This window comes from Eufriesea mexicana, unplaced genomic scaffold, assembly GCF_001483705.2.
Source record: "Eufriesea mexicana isolate 0111107269 unplaced genomic scaffold, ASM148370v2 scaffold337, whole genome shotgun sequence".
NCBI lineage: Eukaryota > Metazoa > Arthropoda > Insecta > Hymenoptera > Apidae > Eufriesea > Eufriesea mexicana.
The window spans coordinates 417,830-438,904 of NW_016908487.1; the positions used below are offsets into that span (position 1 = coordinate 417,830).

At 35.9% G+C, this 21,075-nt stretch overlaps 2 protein-coding genes across 3 annotated transcripts; both read left to right on the forward strand.

The window, feature by feature from the left end:
- The first annotated feature begins 908 nt into the window (after positions 1-908).
- LOC108555924 (aminopeptidase N) lies at positions 909-11,782 on the forward strand. 2 transcript variants are annotated; one of them, XM_017911810.1, is made up of 12 exons: positions 909-983; positions 1,395-1,907; positions 2,051-2,509; positions 2,822-3,005; positions 3,285-3,444; positions 4,332-4,413; positions 5,538-5,896; positions 7,055-7,332; positions 9,264-9,451; positions 10,259-10,564; positions 10,652-10,730; positions 11,337-11,552. In XM_017911810.1, exons 2-12 carry the CDS (start codon positions 1,450-1,452, stop codon positions 11,550-11,552), a joined length of 2,769 nt encoding a protein of 922 aa, XP_017767299.1. In that variant the 5' UTR covers positions 909-983; positions 1,395-1,449. The 2 variants fall into 2 exon arrangements, with proteins under 2 accessions (XP_017767299.1, XP_017767300.1); XM_017911811.1 differs by lacking the exon at positions 909-983 and having other exon boundaries at positions 1,450-1,907; positions 11,337-11,782.
- Positions 11,783-12,926: 1,144 nt separating this feature from the next.
- LOC108555920 (aminopeptidase N-like) lies at positions 12,927-20,588 on the forward strand. The gene is made up of 12 exons (XM_017911805.1): positions 12,927-13,051; positions 14,462-14,932; positions 15,931-16,383; positions 16,506-16,689; positions 16,758-16,914; positions 16,996-17,077; positions 17,230-17,633; positions 18,471-18,745; positions 18,808-18,998; positions 19,873-20,184; positions 20,268-20,337; positions 20,406-20,588. Exons 2-12 carry the CDS (start codon positions 14,466-14,468, stop codon positions 20,586-20,588), a joined length of 2,778 nt encoding a protein of 925 aa, XP_017767294.1. The 5' UTR covers positions 12,927-13,051; positions 14,462-14,465.
- The last annotated feature ends 487 nt before the right edge of the window (positions 20,589-21,075 follow it).

Sequence of the window (21,075 nt, forward strand, 5' to 3'; positions counted from 1 at the left end):
AAATTATGTATTAATAAGCATTTATTAATCTGGTCACCATAGCATTCGTGGTAGAAGCAAGTAGGGAATTATCGCGTTACGAGTTTCGTCCAATTAAAATTGATATTAAACTTTTTTCCCAGGCACGTTTAATGCCATGACGCAATAGTGATAGATATAATGAAATTTCATCGAGATAAAAAGATTTCATCATTTGTGACATTAGTAAAAACGAGGAGAATGTGATCGAGATTGATTTGGATATAAGCTCAAACGAACATAATTTCTGTCTCTGATCTCTGGAGAAAGAATCCTTTGCATTTCATTAAAATTTTTAAACGTTAAATTACTGTATGCGGAGCAGATGACTCGAACCATGTTGCATATTCGCTAATTCGATACGCGAAAAATCAAGCTATTGAACGTTCGATCAAAGATTCGCGCGTAATCGAATTTAAAATATGCGATCATTTAGAAACGAAGTGTATTCCTTTTACAAATATCGTAGAACAATCGCGATAACATTTATCGCGTTATTTGTTTTACTAAATCAGAACGGTGAGATACCTAACATAACACAATATTCTTGAAACGATACGGATGATAAAAATGAGCAAAACGAAACGGTACCAGCAAGGACTTGCTGGTATCTGGCCAATTTGAACGCTCGTCAACACGGTGATACAATATACTCCATCATAATTCATCGCATTATCGATAAAGCCTCGAATCAAGATGGATGTCGAGTATTCTGAAGAAATTTCACGGATATAATAGGGCATTTGCCGGTCACTATCCGACGATATAATTACTCCTGATCGCGACAACACGTCGATTGATAAGATTAGGAAATTTTGATATATTTTTGATAATAACCCCACCGCTCGTGCCTTATAAAGCACGAACACTTGTACAGGTAGACTTTCAAAAGGCAATCGTCGACGTGCAATTATTTCCTAGTCGGCACTTTTCATAGCCGACCGGCTGATTTATTTGTTTGCAAGGTACGTTATCGAGCTAATAATTTCTACATATATATTCGAACAATTTCGCAGGATTATTTAGGAAACGAGAATTTCGATCGACGATAACCTGGAATTCGTAAATGACGAAAGCTATTAGCTAGAGTTTTCTTTTATCGCTAAGCCGTTTGGATATTCGTGTCGAACAGAGTCATCCGCGCACTTCGTCATATCGTCGTTTTATTCGTATTTGACAAATAGTCGCGAACTCGTTGACAGATTAGACGTGCCGTAATTTTAACGCGGCTCGCAAACAATTCGGGTCTCATTATTCAACAGATTGTCGTATTCGCGCGATCGGTACGGGTACTATTGATAAGAGTCGAATACATTTGATCGACGTTCACGATATCGAATAACAGTGTATAATAAGTGATGTGTTACACGAAATAGAAGTAGACGAGCTGGGCCGTTCAGTGAATGCGCGTGTTCTTCGAATTCATCCAGGATGGCAAAAGGATTGACACCTCTGCTCCTTGCTCTGGTGCTATGTCAGGCGAGTCTTTTACTCGCGGATATTCCTCAGCAGGATGAGCCAAGCTACAGACTGCCAGGCGAAGCGATTCCGAATATCTACGAATTGAATATCACACCGAATTTGGAAAAATTCACGTTCCAAGGTGTAGCGAAGATTACGATCGAACCTCGCTTAGACAAGGACACTATAACTCTAAACGCGAAGAATCTCACGATAAGCAAAATTTCCCTTTTGGCCGTAAGCGACAGCACTCCTATAGATCTGAACGGAGTCTTGGTACCTAAACAGGAACTCCTGGTTATCAAGCTGTCCCAGAAGCTTGACAATAACAAGCAATATGTGCTCACGGTGGAATATACTGGCGAATTGAACGATCAAAAGAGAGGATTCTATCGGAGCAGATATTTCGACAAGGACGACAATGTAAAGTAAGAATACTTCTAGATCCGCTTCGTTTACCAATGCTGAGAATTTTTACGACCGATTGTCGCTAATGAACACTCTCTCTTTGCTTCACCTTCGTGTTTCAGACGATCGACGCACATTTCAAATTACCGTTTTCACGTTACAGATACGTTGCTGCGACTCACTTCGAACCAACGGGTGCACGATTGGCATTCCCTTGCTGGGACGAGCCTGCCTACAAGGCAAACTATTCAATTTCTATAACCCATTCGAAAAATCATCGCGCGATCTCGAACATGCGTCCAGTTGGAAACTTAATGGACGCAGGCGGTGATCTATTGTTGACCAAATTCGAGACATCTCCAAAAATGTCCTCTTACTTGGTGGCATTCGTGGTCTCTGACTACGACAATACGCAAAGCAACGATTCATTCTTCAAAGTTTGGACGAAACCACATGCCTTGAACCAAACATACTACGCCTTGGAAAAAGGTGAACAGATATTAAAGGAGTTAGATAAATATACAGAAATCGAATTCCAGAATTATATTGATAAAATGGACCAAGTATCGCTGAAGGACTTTGCACCTTCCGCTATGGAGAATTGGGGTCTCGTGACGTACAGGTAATTATCGTCATGCTTGATTATGATCGATTAATGTTCACATCGTTCGATATCGATTTACCGGTTCAAAGTCCAAACGTGAACTCGTTAATTGCTCGAGAGGAATATCAGTTCTCTAGAAACGTACGGTAAACCCAAAATATAAGATACTGCCGAAATTTCGAAAAATGATACCAGTTGACTCAAGTGGCATCGAATCTCGTTTGATCTTCCTTCGTACGAAAAACAAAGAGGGACATACCTTGAGAATTATGAAAAGTAAGAAACGTTAAGTTTCCGCTAGCGGACTTTAATCGAAGCTTCTTATTCTAGGGAAAGTGCTCTTCTTTATCAAGATGGCGTCACTACGACTCGTACGAAACAAAGCATAACGACTATTATAGCTCACGAGTTCGCGCATCAATGGTTTGGAGACTTGGTCAGTCCGCAATGGTGGACTTACATATGGTTGAACGAAGGATTCGCCAACTACTTCCAATATCACATCCTCCAGTCGGTAAGCGTAACATATGTTTTTATCAGTTGCACCCAATCAGCATATAATACGATAACGATAATAAGATAAACGGATTTCCATAATTCTACATTTTCGTAAATGATAAATTTGCTCTGTGGCTAGAAATTCGTTTGTCGACCGTCCACGTTATTTTTCTCACCGTCGATCATTTTCGATTAGTATTATTCATTAACGCAATAAGGTGTCTCGATACATTGAAAGTATTTCAGACGTGTCCTCGTATCACGTTCTTCACCGACATTTGCAACATGCTTTCAGCTGTTACCCGAATGGCGATTAAACGAAGTATTCGTCGTGGACAACACGCAAGGAAGTGCCTTCGTTGCGGATGCAGACGAAAATGTGCGTCCCATGAACAAAGAAGTGACCACGCCTCAGGAAATCAGCGCCTTGTTCGACAGTATTGCATATCAGAAAGGTAAGGTATTAGGAAAGAAAGAAAAATAACGATTTTAATCGCTTATCGAACGTACAACGTCGTTCAAAGTAATTTTCGTTACATATGTTCGATGGTATTAACAGTTGAGTTCGAGATAGTATTTCAACTTCAGATAAAACAATATAAATAAACGCGGTATTAACTTCCAATAATTTCTATTTATTAGCCAATGACAGCGGTTAGCAGATAATTCGTACCTATCTTATCGATCAATCAATGCGTTAAAGCATCGGCCTAAATATTATCAGTTGGGAGATAAAATGTAAGACTGTCGACGACGAAAAGTCCGGAGTCATTGTTTAACGAATTCACGATTCACGGTTCGCATAGAATTATCGAAACGACGTAGAATACGTTAAAATTACGTCGACTTTGTTCGATCGAATGCTATAGTAATTCTAGAAATAAATTACTTGTGCCTCGGAATTTGCAGGAACAGGATTACAGAATTATATGACGAATTTTTTAATGGAAAGTATCTCAATAAATGGGATATTTCGAAACTAATATTAGTTAATTAAAAATTGAATAATCTTCCTTGCAAATATGCAAATTACCGACGTTTCACCGAATTCAGAATCGAAGGAATTTTTTATTCAACCACGTGACGTACATGACCCATTTGACAAGGTTCTTTTTTAAGAAGAGAAATGTTTAACAAAAGTAGAAAATGACATCGATATGTCATTTGATCTTTGAAGAAATTAGCTGCATAGATAAGGTCATAAGCTTCCGTAAGCTTCGAGTAGCAATAACGGCGTTAACCTATAAAAAGCATGGAATTTTTGATAAAAATTGCACGATGTAATTATCATGTATGTAATATAAATATAAACATGCAATATAATTATCTGTATCTTTTACAGCGGGATCGGTTATTCGCATGATGTCGCACATTTTGTCACAAGAAACATTCCAAAAGGGCTTGCAGAACTATCTTACGATACAGTACGTATATCTACGATATTTATGTGATACCATCATAATTAGAATATTCAATTAACAAATGAAACATTGCGATGCGTTTTTTAATTAAACCTGCAGTAAGCTGTTTTTAAACTTTAGAAGACTGTCAAGAAATCGCCATCGAATATCCTTTCGAACAAATCGAACTAAATTTCAATTTTTGTTAGCCTTGCGAGAAAAAGTATCATGTATACAAGTATCTAGAAAACTGAAATGTGACAATTCATCCAGGTCATGCACTTCCTTTCATATAGCAAACAATACAGATTTTTTGAATAGAGAGATTTATATAACAATTTTCTCGTATCGATTTCTCTGTCGATTAGTATTCGGTGTTTATTTTAAAAACAATTCGTGATGGAAAGAAATGAAACATTGATGACTACGCTGAAGGAACATTCTCGCTCATCGTAATTTATTTCTCTAAGCTTCGTTAGGAGTAGGTCTGGAAAGAGTTTCGTTTCACAGGGGGAAGATCTCGACTGTACCCTGACGATTTCAAAGATATTTTCTGAAATGATAGAGAGACATATTGCTAAATACGTTTGTTGAATATTAGTCGCAGTTATTCGATAGTTTCATAGATATAATTAATTAAAGATGCATGCTATCATTTCAATGAAGGTGGTATAGTTGGGGCCCTTCCCTTGTTAGAGCACATGGACGTTTCATTTTCATTTTGTTTTTGGGATGCACCTTGTTCGAATAATTTCTGATCCATTGATAGAAATTGGAGGAATTTTTTGTATATTTAAAATAATATATTTTTAACATTGTCAACGAACGTTGGATAAATTCGCAGTAAGTCTTTTGGAAAGGGATGTAGATTTTTAAGCTTAAAATAAAATCGTTTTTGAGTAAAAAGTACTAAAAGTCTGGAGACCGAATTTGTCAAACTTTGAACACTTATTTCAGGTAGCCTTCAAGATTTTTAATATTTTACTTGTTTCAATTTGAGAGATATAAAACTTTATACTTCGATAGCATTAAAAATTCCAGAAGTTTTATTTCACGGTCTAAAAATCATAATTTGCACGAAGTATGTTCGAATTTCCTGCACATTGCCTTCTCCAGCTTATCTCATTAAGCAATACTTGTAATTACAGCAAAGCATCGAATACCAACTCGACTGATCTCCTTAACGCCCTTGGTGATGCTGCGAATAGCACATTTGGCGATGATAAAGTTTCCTTCACTACGCTTATGAACGAGTGGGTAAACAAGCCAGGGTATCCGGTGGTGACCGTGAAAAAGGACAAGGATGGAAAGTGTGTCGTAACTCAAGAACGATTTCTCTTAAACAATAATAAAGACAACACGAAATGGTGGGTGCCTATCACTTACTTCACCCAGTCCAGTGTCAATGACAAGACAACTCCAGTCGCATGGTTGAAGCCAACTGTAAATGACACGACCCTTACAGTCGATAAAGATGGCTGGGTTATTTTCAACACACTGCAAGCAGGTACGTCACATTCGGGTATACAATGCAAATTAAAACGTTCAGGTTTTATAGGACTGATAGACATCAAAGGAGTAGCTGTTTGATGAAGCCTTGGGGTTGATTTTTAATATCCGGTGCTTTATTCATACGCATTCACATTTTAGTCACATTGCGAATGCACTGGCATGCAGCTTACGAAGCTTCTTGCAATTAAATATATTTCATGCAACTATTTGGTCACGATTTTATTCAGGTGTTTGTAATGTAATTGCAAACTCGGGCTTATATCGATAGTCATTGTAATCGAAATTAGCTTTTGATACTGTATAGGGTCAGTGTTATGGACCAAGTGAACGGTGCATTTTTCTAACACACAAAGTGCCCCTGAAAATTGTGTATAAGCAGACACCAGATGATTTCTTATAAGGGTACAAACAGCACTTATGAGCTACTGAATTTATGGAAAATCACAAGAAAAATTTTACCAAGAATATTTTGTTACATTTATGACGATGCATACAAGGTGTGTTCGAATACCTAAGAAATCAAAATACAGTATACACATTGCGTGAACACGTATTTAACCAAACGAGCACAGTTTTGTATACTATAAAAGAATGATAGTTTCAAAAATTTCATAACTGGAGTAATATTTCTGGTGAAATATATCTCTTTGTCTTTTCTTGAATCTCGTTGGTACTTGTATCGAATTGTGCCTCAGTCACAAGTGCATATATATGAACAGGGCTTTCAAGTTGACAGCCAAACTGTAAGCCAGGCACGAAGAAACTGTGCTTCAAAATTTTTAAATACTTTTCTATAAGGAATCACTAAGTGTCTGTCGAAAGTTCATAACTTTCAAGGACGATCTGTACACGTATATTGGTAAACTATTACAATTACGATACCATTTACTACATTCATTTCGACTCTTCGCGTCTTTTCATCCTTTATTTCCCTATCATCTTTATTCTAACTGTTTCTGAGCCATGTTCATATAAAATTACGGATCAATGTTCATCCACGTTTCTGGGATTATTTTAAATTCCTAGTCCAAACGATCTTCCTTTAAGTGTCTTTCTCTTAGCATTCTATCGTTTACTCAAGCATTCTTCAATTTCATTTTAATTTCAAGTCGTTTTGTATTTCTACATTTCCAAACGGTTGTTCTACTTTCAGGTTACTATCGTGTGAACTATGACGAAGAAAACTGGAAATTGTTGACGAATTACTTGAATACGGATAATTACTCGCACATATACCCTGTAAACCGTGCTCAGTTGATCGACGATGCCTTAAACATGGCTCGTACCAACCGATTGAATTACACGGTCGCATTGTCGCTCACGCTTTACCTTCAGAGGGAAGTCGATTATATTCCATGGCAGACAACTTTCAGGAACTTGAACTTCTTGCAGAACCTGATACGTACTTCCGAACAGTACAGTGTTTTCAAGGTATACCGACATTTCTTTATTGAGTCTTGTTGCGGCCCCAGGTCCGAACGTCCCAAGTTAAGTGGAGGACTGTTTATGTCCTTAATGCCAACGTCCTTTGATTCGTATACACTTGTTATCACCTAGGCACCACTTGGGTGAACCTTACAAAGGGTCAATAAATCACCCTTAAGACGATAGTCATAAGGACCCAAATTATTTATATATCCACCACCACCGAAAGACGTCGAAGCTAACACACTCCCAATATGATTCACAACCAACAGTAAGGCACGCACCCACCACTTACGTTTCATACCAACCAATCAGTAGATATACGAAACTTATAAAACTATCGAGATAGCAATCACGAGAGAGTTCTCCAAAAAATCTCACGAAGACAAAACAAGCATCACGACCAGACCATCAGTCAAGACCCGCGACGATCAACTCAGCGCGAGAGACAGTAACACATCAGAACTCTCTATTAATCTATTAATCCCAGCAACATCGTTGCATCCTCGTAAACGGGCCATACAACCCTGCGAAACACCCACGGTGCGAGTTGCAGTGCTTGGGACGCAACAAGTCTATTTTGTTTAATAATTCTTTCAGACTTACATTCTCTTCGTTATACTCCTCGCATGCTTCCATTGCATCCTTGTGTCACGTGGTTTGTCGTCTCTTTATTTTTTCTCTTTCTTACATACTGTGTGACATCGTCTGGTTTCTCTTCTGTACTGTTTTCCTTTGCTTTCATTTTTACATCTGATCCTCGACAGCAAAGCTCTAGCTTCTCCTCTTCTTCTCTCCTTTAGACGTCCCAAAATTCTTCTATCAAAATTTCTCTTCGCATTGCATTATACCACGATATCTATTCTCTCTTCTTTTATTTTTCGTCTTGTTTATTTTTGTCTCTAACGCGCTTATTGCACCTCTCCTTATCTTGTTCTTTTCACCTTCTTCCTTTTTCAAGGTATATCGTCAGATTATACGACAGCAATGTATAGTAATTATAAGCACATTACAATGTCTTAATTATATTCCTATAATATTCTTACGAGGAAATTCCGGAAACCTCACCTTAAAAGTGTCAGACGTGTAATAGTTACGTTCTTCATCAGAAACAAAAGATTGCTCGTCATGTATAATTTATGAAGTAATTTCGCAGCACGTATTCGTAAAATTATTTTCAATTTATGGAAACCTGTTTCGCTAGTCATATCAGCGCACGTTCGTCACCTTGAGTGAATTATTCTAATGGGATCTTCATCGTAACACTGTTAGATAAATCCTCCAAGAGAAGAAGCGTGCTTGTCTATTTGTATTTTCGTTTTAACATCAGAAATTGAGAAAAACTGAAAAAAGAAACGGGATATATCTGTAGGGTTAATGCTAGATTAATCCTATGCTGACAAAGATCAGCGCGTGTAATAAACAACGACTGCTTTTTAATAACAAAACAGATTAATTTAAACTAAAATATTACACTAGGTTTCTCTCAACTGTAACTCTCAAACACACGATTCTCTACTCACTATGTCTCGACTACACGCCTTCTGTCTCTGTTTAAAGTCTAACACTCTTTTCATACACAAGCTCTCTTCGTTGATCACTCATTTTCCACACGACCTCGCCCTTGGTAGGTCAGGTACTTCAGATACTCGATCACATTCCTAGACTTTCGTTCTTTGCTTGCACTCGATCCTGTCATAAATATCTCATGCATACAATTCTTTTATGCGGTCATCCGTCCATCTGCATGCACTCCAAATGATACCCTAAGCCTAAACCGGATCCGATACTGCTCTTAATACTGTTTCCTTTGCTAGAGTCCTTCCCAGCTCACAATACCACATATCTTTACTTCGGTGGTCTTGTTACTGCCAAAATGTTGTTTGTTACAGACTTCGTTTAGATTATAAATATAACAACGTATTAAATTGTTGCAGAGCTACATTTCGTACATAATGCAGGGCTTGACGAAAAACGTGCAATATGTACCACAACAGAACGACACCGATGTCACGAAACTTCTTAAGGTAAACGCATTCAGGTGGGCCTGCAGAGCTGAGGTTAAGGACTGTGTGAACTACGCTATTGAAGAGTTCAATAACTGGAGGCTAGATGCCAACCATAGGTAAGCTGCTATTTTCATTTTTATGTTTTTCCAACTTTCGTCTTTCAACGAGTATAAACTGTTTTATATTTTTCATTTACACAAGAAACAGTGCAACATAGTTCTTTGGATCTTATATTATTCGTTCGTGTATTACAACGTTCCGGACAAGTACAGTTTTCCTTCGTTTTGACAACTTTGACAGTGTCTTTATCTTCATCTCTGAAGAATTTATCTCGTGGAACATTATTATCATAGAAAGTTATGAAAAATATCGTTACACTTATCGCAAATAAAGGAAATCTCTATTTGGCTGAATAGATTTTTTTCGGATACAGAAAATTCTGTAAAGGATTGGAAACGAAAAAGATATACGCCACGTAGACGTGGTCGAAGATATATGTTGCAGTAACTTCAAACACGTATAACATTTTTGCCAAAAATTACTATGAATTAGCTCACGGACAACAGTATTTGAAATCTAAATTTTCTGTCTAAAAAATCCGATCGGTGACAGAAAACATCGATCTCAAAATAAGCAAATTTAAACAAACTATTGACAAGAAAAGGCAGAAATTCTTGATGATTCTGGGATATTTATTGACCCGTTACATAGCCATCTCCTATTTCTATTTGTGACTATTGAATATTTAGCAATTTTCGTATCAACTCTCGCACATCTCTCTATGCACATGTTAGACTTTGATACGTTCTATTGTCACCAATTGCGTAAAATGAAACGCGGTAAAGCTGTTATTTATCGACGAAACAAAGCTACTATGTAGCGTGAGTTCAATTCGTTCTTAATGAGAATTATTTCGTTTACAGTCTTGACGTTAACTTGAAGAACAATATTCTCTGCGCCGCATTGAGATCTGCCAACTCATCTGCATGGAACGAAACATTGAAAACACTGTCGTCTACGAAAGACGAAGACGAAAGGAAGAGTCTACTTTCGGTTTTGGCTTGTTCCGAGTCATTGGAAATTTTAGAAAATTATTTACTCTTGTCTCTCGAAGAGAATCCTCCGGTGCCGTTCCATACCGCTGTTCAGAACGTAGTATCCGAACATCCAAGTGGTGTCGACATCGCGCTGAAAATACTCATCAACAAATATGAGGGGATAAAGCAATTGTAATTAACAGAGTTATCCATAACCGAATTACTTGGTATGAAAACGTTACTCGTCTCCTGTAACTTACGTTATTTTTCTCGCCTTAGGAACGATAGCGACAGCGTGATCAAATCGAGCGTCGATGTCATTTCAGGAGCAATCACCAATAATGACCAATATCTACAGGTACAGTAACGCTTAATTATTGATTGAGATTTCAGAGATTTCTTTTGTTCCACAATGTCGAATCCTAACTGAAATAGCTTTCAATACGGTTTTTCTTTGTGCTGCAACGTGTCCTCGTCCTTGTTCAATTTAGAAGACTCTCTAAAAAGGATTCGAGAAGAAGTAGGCTTCGTTAATGCATTTCTCGTGTTCATTAATTATGTACATGTATACCGTTTATATCATTTATGACGCTGAAAATAGCTATAAAATGACGCGTTGAAATCAGTGTGATCCACTTCTTTGCTAATTGCTTACTGTGGTAGCGAATATTTTTTTTTCCATTTCTCTATTATATTGAATTTTATTAAGCTTTACGATACATACGTGTTCAAAATTGAAATAGTAAAAGTTGGGAAATTAATTCGAAACATAGATAAGTATTTGCGTCAATCTAGACAGAGTAATTGTTTTTAAATATTTCAGTTTCGTAATTATTAACTTTCACACCAAAACAGATATGTATAGCAAGTTTCGCTATACAAATTGGCAATTCTAGTATCGAATACCTTTCACGATAATCAGTTCTTTTTCATTGTTAACGTGTAATCGTTCCTTTCCCTACAGTTGAGCATGTTCATGGCGAACCAGGGATTGACAGCAGAGGTCCTCCAGACTGGTTTGAAGAAAGCATCCAAGAATATGGAATGGCTTCAATTCAACAAGGGCACCGTCGAACAGTGGTTGGTCACTCACAAAGCTCATTTCAACTCTGCCAATTCGATGGCGGTCACCTCGTTCTTCCTCATCCTACTCTCAATATTTATTACCCGATTCTATTAAACGAGGAAATGAAAAGCATAGAAGATAGTAATGAAGCATTTAGGCAAACGTAGGATGACCGTTTGTACAGAATGCATTAAACTAACCGCAATGGCGGGCGGTGTTTCGAGTAACTTTGAGATAAATCAATCAGGATTTGACATATCTTTTAATTTAACACGATTGTCTAGTGCGATTGAAAATAGATGTATCTGGCCAAATATATTTTGATATTATACTGAAGAATAAAATGTGAGACTTTAACAACGTTAAAGGTTTACGTATTTGATTCGTGCAGGTTAATCTATTTACGATAACAATGAACATGGAGGAAAATTATAATTGTAATTTAGAAAAAAGAAAAATTAAGTAAGAACTTTGATTATTGAAAGCTGTCTCTTAGTGTACAACGATGCGTTAGGTGAACAGCGATAGATATTTTTACGCCTATGATGCATTAGTATAACTATCGTGTTGTTTATTTAAAATTCCAATTAGTGTTTAATTATTTAATGTTTTATAATGTGTAGAGCATAATTGTAAATATAGATATATGACAAAAAATGATTAAAGACAGAGAGATCGAATGTTGAACTACTTTAATAATTTAATATTTTTGGCACGGAGGCCAAAGTTCATAGTGGCAAACTACTTGATGGGTACCACGCATACAGAAAATTACTATATTACCGTTCGCGTTACGTCATGAGGTGAAACATGGAAATGGAACAATCGAATTTGAAGTTTGAGTAAGTATACAACTATAAATAATTTTCCAGGTATCTCGTAATAAAATTCTAAAACGTCATCGAATGTTAAATATCCCCTTGAATCAATTAAAATATTTTAATACTGATAATTACTCTTTCCTTCTGCTGCTATGTCGTTCTTGAAGGATTGTCGAGTTTTAAAAACGTATCAGAATTTTTTGAACTTTTCAATTTTTCCGACTTATCGCATGTTTAATTTCTCAAAGTTTAAACGTTGAGAATTTTTTAATTTTTCTTACCATATTCTATTATGAGTAACCCAGCCGTCATACATCGTATGTGTATACAAGATCAAAAAGCATACAACGTTATAAATTGAGGAATTTATAAATGTAACGCTGAATTATTAAATTTAAGTTACAAATTTAGAATTATGAGATTTTAGACGAAAAGAACGATGAAATATCAATCGAACGTCAAATCGTCTAATATGAAAAAATATAGAAATACATGAAAACATCACCTTCCATTGTGTCTTTCTTTTAACCGGTCTCAAAACCCGCGAATCTTGAGCGTTTGCATACTTTCTAACAATGAAGGACATAGGTTAACCGTATACATTATTCATACACTTGCTCGACCACCAGAATGTAGAATACTTCCATTTGTCATCTGGTCTGTCGAAGATGGCAGACGGCTATTGGAAGTTAAGAGGAATATTGTCTTCTAATCGAAATAATTGATTTCCCACTGTGATTTCGCTAAGTTAATTAAGTCAATTTTAAATACATTCATCACACATCAATACACGTAAGTATGACACAAATATATGTCAAATATGCGGTTATTTTTCGTGTTTCTACTTTATATTACACATCACTCCCTTTATTACTTTCCATTTATTTCCCGCAAACGATTGCCTGACCTTTCATTGTAGACGTATACGTGGAAATCAAATTAAACGTGAAAATATTTGTTAATTTTAATTTCACGATCGTATCGATATGTTAAATATTCAATATATTAACTCTCCGATTTCCCATACGAATTTTGCCAATATGCTCTATAAGTGAATATCATTATTGTTAAAAACAATATAGCTACAGCATACGAGTAATATAAAATACACATGGGGAGTAGAATGGTACTATTCTTCCTAATTTAATACGATACAGATATATCTACGCGAATTGAAGTAATTGCAAGAGAATCAATTGATATCGCGTACGAAGCTAAAGACATGTCGAGATTTAACATACGATAAGTTCGATAATATGTCAACGAAGCTAACACTTGTATCTGTCAACATAGATACAGCATTTGTTAAACGATTTATGTATTTCTTATACTTTCTTTAATTCTGTATTCATATAATTAAATGATAAACTCTTCGTTACACTACACTTTAGTAGAATTCTTTACCTATGGAAATTGTCTGTTTAGAGAAACTGGGAATACCCCGAGTATATATACTTTATATGTAGGAGGTCATCGCCTGCATGAGAGTATCCTTTAAGCGGGTATGAATGTATAGTGTGTGGGATCGAACGGATGTGTAGGTTTAGATTTCTAGGGAACTATATTTTAGAAGTCCTAAACAGGGGTCCTTGCGTACAAGGCCAGCCAAAATTTTCATCGAAATATTCGATCTGGATCAGTTTGGACCCAGGTCCCATCTTTCGATCCTGGTTTGATCACGCATCGCTCACATGCATATAATTATGTTTCCTGTCAATTCCCGTTGAACAGAGTGCACACGTATATATACTTCTGAGAATGCAAGGAGGAAATTTTGGTGACTGATAGTATGTGTGTGTGTGTGTGTGTATCTTTAAGACTGTCATATGAAGAGTACGTAGGGTCAGTGTCAGTTGAGAGTCAGTGAGAGCCAGCGTTTAATGCAGAGAGTATTTTGAAATACAGTGTAGCGTAGAGATCATATTTATAGGAATAAACTACTTTTATATTTTAATCACATCTATTCTGTCATCTACTAAACATTCCCACATATATTACAGGAACAATTGAAATAAAATATTTTCCTTGAAAATTTTGTTTCTAACTGAAGAATTGAGACTTGAGTCCAACTTCTTATTAATTCTTAACTTCTTATTAATAATAAAATTTTTAAAGTTTCCTTATGCTTTTTGGTCTAGTCATTAATGCACAGTTAATAATTACGTTATTAAAATAGTAATATGATTCCAAATTTTTTCACAGAATCATGTATACGAGGACCATCGCTCTACTTGCTCTCTTATGTACCATTGCAACTGGACTTCCTGTCGAAAGCAGTGATGGAGAAACGAGACAATTTAATTACCGTTTGCCAAATGACACGGTACCTATACACTACGACCTTAAACTTATACCAGACATCAGTGAAGCGTTTTCGTTCGACGGCCAAGTCGCGATAAAAGTGAAAATTCTTCAACCAACGGAGGAGATAAAGCTTCATACTGTCGAATTGATCTTGGATGAAAATGCAACGCGTTTATTCGACGAAAATAACAACGCTTTCACGCCGAAATGGTATAGTTACAACAATCAAACGGAAATTTCAACGATGTACTTTGGTGGTCCTCTACAAGTGGGGGTATACATCTTGAGCTTGCAATTTTCGGGAATAATACACGACGATTTGTTTGGTTTCTTCAAAAGCAGCTATGTGGATGGCAAACGAAACGAGGTGTGAGTTGAAAATGGCAATCTATTACTAATTTAATTAATCGTTTATTTCATACATAACAATAATATATCTTTATTATATTTTAAAATATAGTTTAATACAAATAGACATGATATAATATGGTAATAACGATATTTGAACACTTTTTGTTATAAATAATATGAAATATTATTATAATTTCCTTTTAATTCGTAATTTAAAATTTCCATAAGAAGAATTTTCATAAATTCTGCAATTTTTTAACAAATATTATGCAATACTAGAAACGTTTGGTAAATGTATCTTGGGAACATTTTCTTTCAATTTATGAAAGAGATTAATGCGAGAGAATTGAACAGCTTTATGTCATCCAAGTGATCGATATGACTCTCTGTTTTAACACGCGTTTGAATACATCTTCTTGTGAGATAATTCGATAAAGAGACCTATCGTCAAATTTGCGAAACTCACATTATCATTGCAGGATATTATCCAGACAAGGAAAGATGTCATTCGTTATCATATTTAATATGATATATTATTTAATATATCATTATATTGCGGATAATATTGTCACTTCTTAAAAATTAAGAGCTTGCTAAAACCATTGTTACATTTGCAAGTCAACGGTAATCTGAAACACAAATTTGAACAACGTAAATTTACATCATAAACAGTATCAAAGGCAAAGTGAGGTCCTTGTAAACGACTGCAAATGTATCGTCATTAACACTACCAAACTTTAATTTGTACCTGAACGTACAGATGAATAAAAATAATTAATATGTTACGACGAAGATAAAATAAGTTTATATACTTACATTTTCATTTGAATAGGAGCGGCCATATTATGTTTGCTAAAAACACTAGCATACTGCAATTACTTAGTAATTATAGAAATGAAAGCTCTCAAAACAGTTATTGTTTGGCAGTTTTACTGTCAATAACGTAGAAAGACGCTCTTGTTACGCCAATCATTGGTTTATTTCAATGAACATAGCCTCGATATGAAAATTTTTAGGTGGCTGGCTGCAACTCAGTTCGAGCCAACATATGCTCGTAAAGTGTTTCCATGCTGGGACGAGCCAGCTTTAAAGGCAACTTTCGACATCTCGATAAAACATTATCCCGACTACACAGCCATATCGAATATGCCTATTCGTGAGAAGTCGAAGATCGACGAGACAGGTAAAATATGGACCCATTTCGAGAGTACACCGGTGATGTCGACCTATTTGGTAGCATTTGTAATCGCGAACTTCGCCAAGATCTCAAATGCCGATGGTACGATTAACGTTTGGAGCAGAGAGGATATGGTTCCCCATTTGGAGCTAGCTCGCGAGGTCGCTCAGAAGGCTCAGAAGGAATTGGAACATTACACTAATAGTACTATCCGCGTACCGAAGATGGATCACGTGATCCTTCCACAACACCCTACAGATGCTATGGAAAATTGGGGAATAATAACGTATTCGTATGTTCGATAATCCTTATATAGTAATGAAAATAATCGATCCCACATATCACTAAAGCTCGACTATAATTTAGGCCTATAAATTACAAGGATACATTTTAATTTCATTATATCTTTCGCAGAGAGTCAACGTTCCTGTACGTAAAAGATGAAATCTCAATGCTACAGAAATATCTTGTATACGAAACGGTGATCCACGAGCTAGCGCACCAATGGTTTGGAAATCTAGTCAGTCCATCTTGGTGGTCCCAGGTTTGGCTGACAGAAGGTTTCGCTTCGTACCTCGAAGACTACATCCTGAACAAAGTTACATTAATTCCTCTGTGGAATTTTTTTACTGAAACATTTAGTTACGATAGATTTACAACTTTCAGATTTGCAAAGGCTGCAGAGCTGTGGAGTATTTTGTCGTTAGTGTCGTCCAAGAGTCGCTTTCCATCGATACCCAACTGTTCGCGACCCCTATCGAAACGAATATCGAGACGCCCACGGAAAGTCGGAAAATTTTCACTAACGTTCTTTACCAAAAAGGTAGAGTATTCAAAGCATCGCTTTATTTAGTACTCAAATAAAAATTCATCGTTTCTATGTATAATTTTCTTCTAAATTTAGCACCTTCTATCTTGCACATGTTGTCCAATATCATCACTCCAGAAGTCTTTCAATCTGGTACCATCAAATTTTTGAATACACAGTGAGTGTTTCTTTGAATATGTTGTTAAATATTTCTGTATCTCTTCAAGCTATTACACAGGAAAGATCATCTTCTAAAATAAAACCTCTGACAATAATCCACCTCATGCTGTTTATTTGAACATATCTAATCGAAAATTTCTTCTCGTACAGTGAATACGACTCTGCTAATTCAGACAACCTGTGGGAAGCACTACAGAGTACACTAGATAAGTCAGACGTACCACACGGTGACTTCCAAGTGAAACAAGTGATGGACTTTTGGATCAAAAGGAAAAGGTACCCTTTGGTGTACGTGAATCGAAATTATTCTACTGGCACGGTGACCATTACTCAGAAAGATTTTGGATTAGTCGACGTGCACGAGAATAATGACACGGATAATTACGAAGACAAAAACGAAGAGTACGAATGGTGGGTACCAATAAATTATGCGACAAAGGGAAATCCGGATTTCTCGGATACCAGGCCCACTCACTGGTTGAAGCCACAGAAAAACTTAATCATCGATGGAATTAATCCAGACGATTGGGTTATAATAAATAAACAGCAAAGTGGTAATTATAAGTGTGTCAAGCATATAGGAATGTCATAAATGGATAGGTTGAAAAAGGTGGAGTTGATTAACTCATTTTTTGATTTTATGGAGTTTGTCAATTTGACAAACGAGTGGTCATATAATAGAAATTCACCTAATGATAAGAAAGTCTATACCATTCTTCGAACGTTGGATCTTCCTTTACCTTTAACTTCTCTCAACTAACATCTGGGAAAGTATAACACACATTCTTCATCGACCGTTCCTAATATAGTGTTGCCACAACCTTCATATCGTTCCTATATTCCTCTTTTCATCCTTCATCTCAAAGCAGACTCTTTTGCTCTGATTCCCGTTCCAAGAGTTTCGTACCTTGTTAAGAAATTTTAAATGAGAATGAATTTTCTATCTTATTCTTCGACAGGCTACCTTCTCAGACCTTACCACGCGAATGTTCTACTCTCTCCTTCCAAATTCAGGAGCACTTCTTCATAGCTTCACCCACGTATAAACACAGGTCAAGAAAGTAGCGCTAACAGTTAGGAAAAGTTAGTTTGTAATATTTTTATATCGCACTTGTACCACTTTTAAAGAAAGAAATCACGTTCTCTTGAATATGCCAACGACGCAAAAAGACATTCAGCGTCCAAAATTTTAGACGATTGTGCCTCTTTTCTCAACTAATCGAACTGGGACGATCGATAAAAATATTCCTTTTTCATGCTTCCAAATTTCTAGGCCAAATTCTTTTCATTTACGCATCTACCGTGCCAACTCAAACGACCTTCATTTATTCAGAATAAACGTATCTCCACGAGTATACATCACTTTTGCTAACAATTATGTTCGTTGATAGGCTACTACAGAGTAACCTACGATGAAGTCAATTGGAAAAGGATCAGCGCGTACCTTAAATCCGAGAACTTCACCGACATCCATGTGCTGAATCGTGCTCAGATCATCAGTGACGTCACTAGCTTATCTTATTACAAGCATATAGATCCACTGATATTCTTAGATGTAATAACTTACTTGTGTCAAGAAACGGATTATATTCCTTGGTATCCCATGTTTAGCTTTATTAGGTATATAAAAAGTACTTTGGACGTTCCGTCAGCTAGCCGGATCAAGGTAACAAGGTCACAATTTATTAAACTTTCATATCGAAATAAAGTATCGTTTCGAATTTGCAGGAATTCGTATTGGATATCATGGACAATTTAATCAAAGACGTAGGCTTCGACGAACACCGTGACGAGGAGCCTTTGGATAAAATCAAGAGATCACAAACTCTCCAAATAGCTTGTGACCTTGGCCACCTGGGATGCAGGCAAATAGCCGCTGTGAAGTTTATGGAAAACTATAAAAACCCGAAGACGAATAAGTATTTCTGCTTTGTCCTTTTTTCTTTCATTACAGTTTTATCAGATAGAAGGATAATTGAAAATACTGTAAAAATTTTGGACAGAATTATTATAGAAATTTTAAAATGACTGTAGAGCTTTATAGAAAGTCAAGGTATAGTTAAAAGTAGCAAAGTTTAGGAATGTACGGGTCTAGTTGATTAATGATTATTTTCCATAATTCTATGCAGATATGCATATGTATGTATCTCTTTTTCGGATAATCAATATATATAGCACATATAAATGTGCTCCTTTTTCACGAGTAAACTAATATTTTAGAGATTTCCAAGGTTCGTCTATTATAAATAAATTTATGAATGATTTTGTTAACGTATAAAATATTGCAAAATTTTTGTTTCTTCCTAAGGGGTCACTGTTTTTTGATATTAAGTTATTTGTATGTTCTATTTGATACAATTGCAGTATGTAAGTATCAACCATTTTAGAACTATATTGCAGTTTCTCGAAACGTGTGTTTCAATAAGAATACTGATATATCAAATAATATTAATCTGTACAAGTATCAGTATGTAGTGTGCTAATCATACCGTCTTTCAATTTTTGAAACAATTTCAGCCTAGAGTCATTTAATTTATAAGAATTTCTGTCTTCCAAGAAAATCTAACAAAGTTTGAGATTTCGGGAATTCATCGCGCTTCGTTTATTCAAAAGTTAGGTTTGGACCTGTCTCAATCAGTCTCTGCGATCTCTACTGATAATTCTGTTTATATATATTCTGTCTCTTCTCTAGCAATAAGTAATTGTTCGTTGATATTCCACTATAAAAGTTGGCTGACGTTTAATAAATACGTAAAATCAATTTTATCTTCTGATTCAATTGCTTGAGTTTAGGATCTCGCCAGACCTGAAATTATGGATCAACATGAATGGTATGAAATTGTTGAACGAGTCAGATTGGAACATGGTGTTCGAGTCGTGTATGAAAAATCCATCTAAGGAGGTGCTCTGTGCACTGAGTACTACAAGTAATCCAGCACTTCTCGAGAAATACTTACACGCAGCGATATCGAACGACACGAATATCTCAGAAGAGTACAGGACGATAATGCTCACCGAAGGGTTGGACATTTCTCGATTGACACCTCCTCTCGCGGACGTTGTGATCAACGTCTTCACGGAACACTGGGATGAAGTAATTAAACGGTAATATATACACGATGGTACCTATACAATGATACGAGTATTCAATATCAACGTCATGATTCTATATCTTCGTTGCTTTGCAGTTCACAGTATGCCATTTATGACATGCGCGATATCTTCTTTAACATTTACAGCGAAGATCAAGTGACGAAGGTATATGATGTTTCATTTAAGGATATATATTTTTCTCATTTTTGACTATTTTGTGTCATTTATTTTAGGCAAAAGAGTTTTGTCAAATAGTTAGCGATGAAAAGTGCATGTCACCGAAATTTTGGGAGATCAGAATGAAACGAATTAATTCTTACGAGGATAGGGTTAATCAGTGGTTACAGTTGCTGAATAATCGTGTGGATGTATTATTTCCGAAAACTTGTTTTACAAATGTTGCAAATGCTTTGTAATTTCTATGGAAACTACTTTTATAAAAAATGTATTCATTATATCCTTTCCTGTATATCCTGGGTCCATTGATAATAAAGATGTATCATTATTATGTTTCTATGCATGTAAAAGTAATTCTTTGATATTTATTATTACAGTGTAATTAGGAAAGCACATATAAACCTATCAATTTTGCTTCAACATTGCGTTAATAAACATATTGAATTTTTAATTTTTCAGCAGAAATCTTTCACTTTATATGCTTTTCTCATTTAAAAAAATTTTAAATTATTGTTTAAATACTTTTATATTTCCTGTACTTGGTACAGCTGCCAGATTGAATATGACTCCAATGGAGTGTCTGAAATAAGGCATGTCTGTTGCCAGTAATAATTGATCAAAATAACTGTTACAATAAATTTATTCTCGCTATACGATGTATTTAAAAATTCAAATATGAAGCAAAACAACTCTCCATGCCAATTATACGAAAACCATGTCTCATGT

Bases quoted from the DNA above. Each gene is read 5' to 3' on its own strand.
- LOC108555924 (XM_017911810.1), top strand. From the start codon at position 1,450: ATGGCAAAAGGATTGACACCTCTGCTCCTTGCTCTGGTGCTATGTCAG. The intron at 5,897-7,054 runs GTACGTCACATT...TTCTACTTTCAG, and splicing joins TTTCAACACACTGCAAGCAG to GTTACTATCGTGTGAACTAT. The intron at 10,731-11,336 runs GTACAGTAACGC...CTTTCCCTACAG, and splicing joins ATAATGACCAATATCTACAG to TTGAGCATGTTCATGGCGAA.
- LOC108555920 (XM_017911805.1), top strand. From the start codon at position 14,466: ATGTATACGAGGACCATCGCTCTACTTGCTCTCTTATGTACCATTGCA. The intron at 16,384-16,505 runs GTATGTTCGATA...TATCTTTCGCAG, and splicing joins TGGGGAATAATAACGTATTC to AGAGTCAACGTTCCTGTACG. The intron at 18,999-19,872 runs GTATTTCTGCTT...GCTTGAGTTTAG, and splicing joins AAAAACCCGAAGACGAATAA to GATCTCGCCAGACCTGAAAT.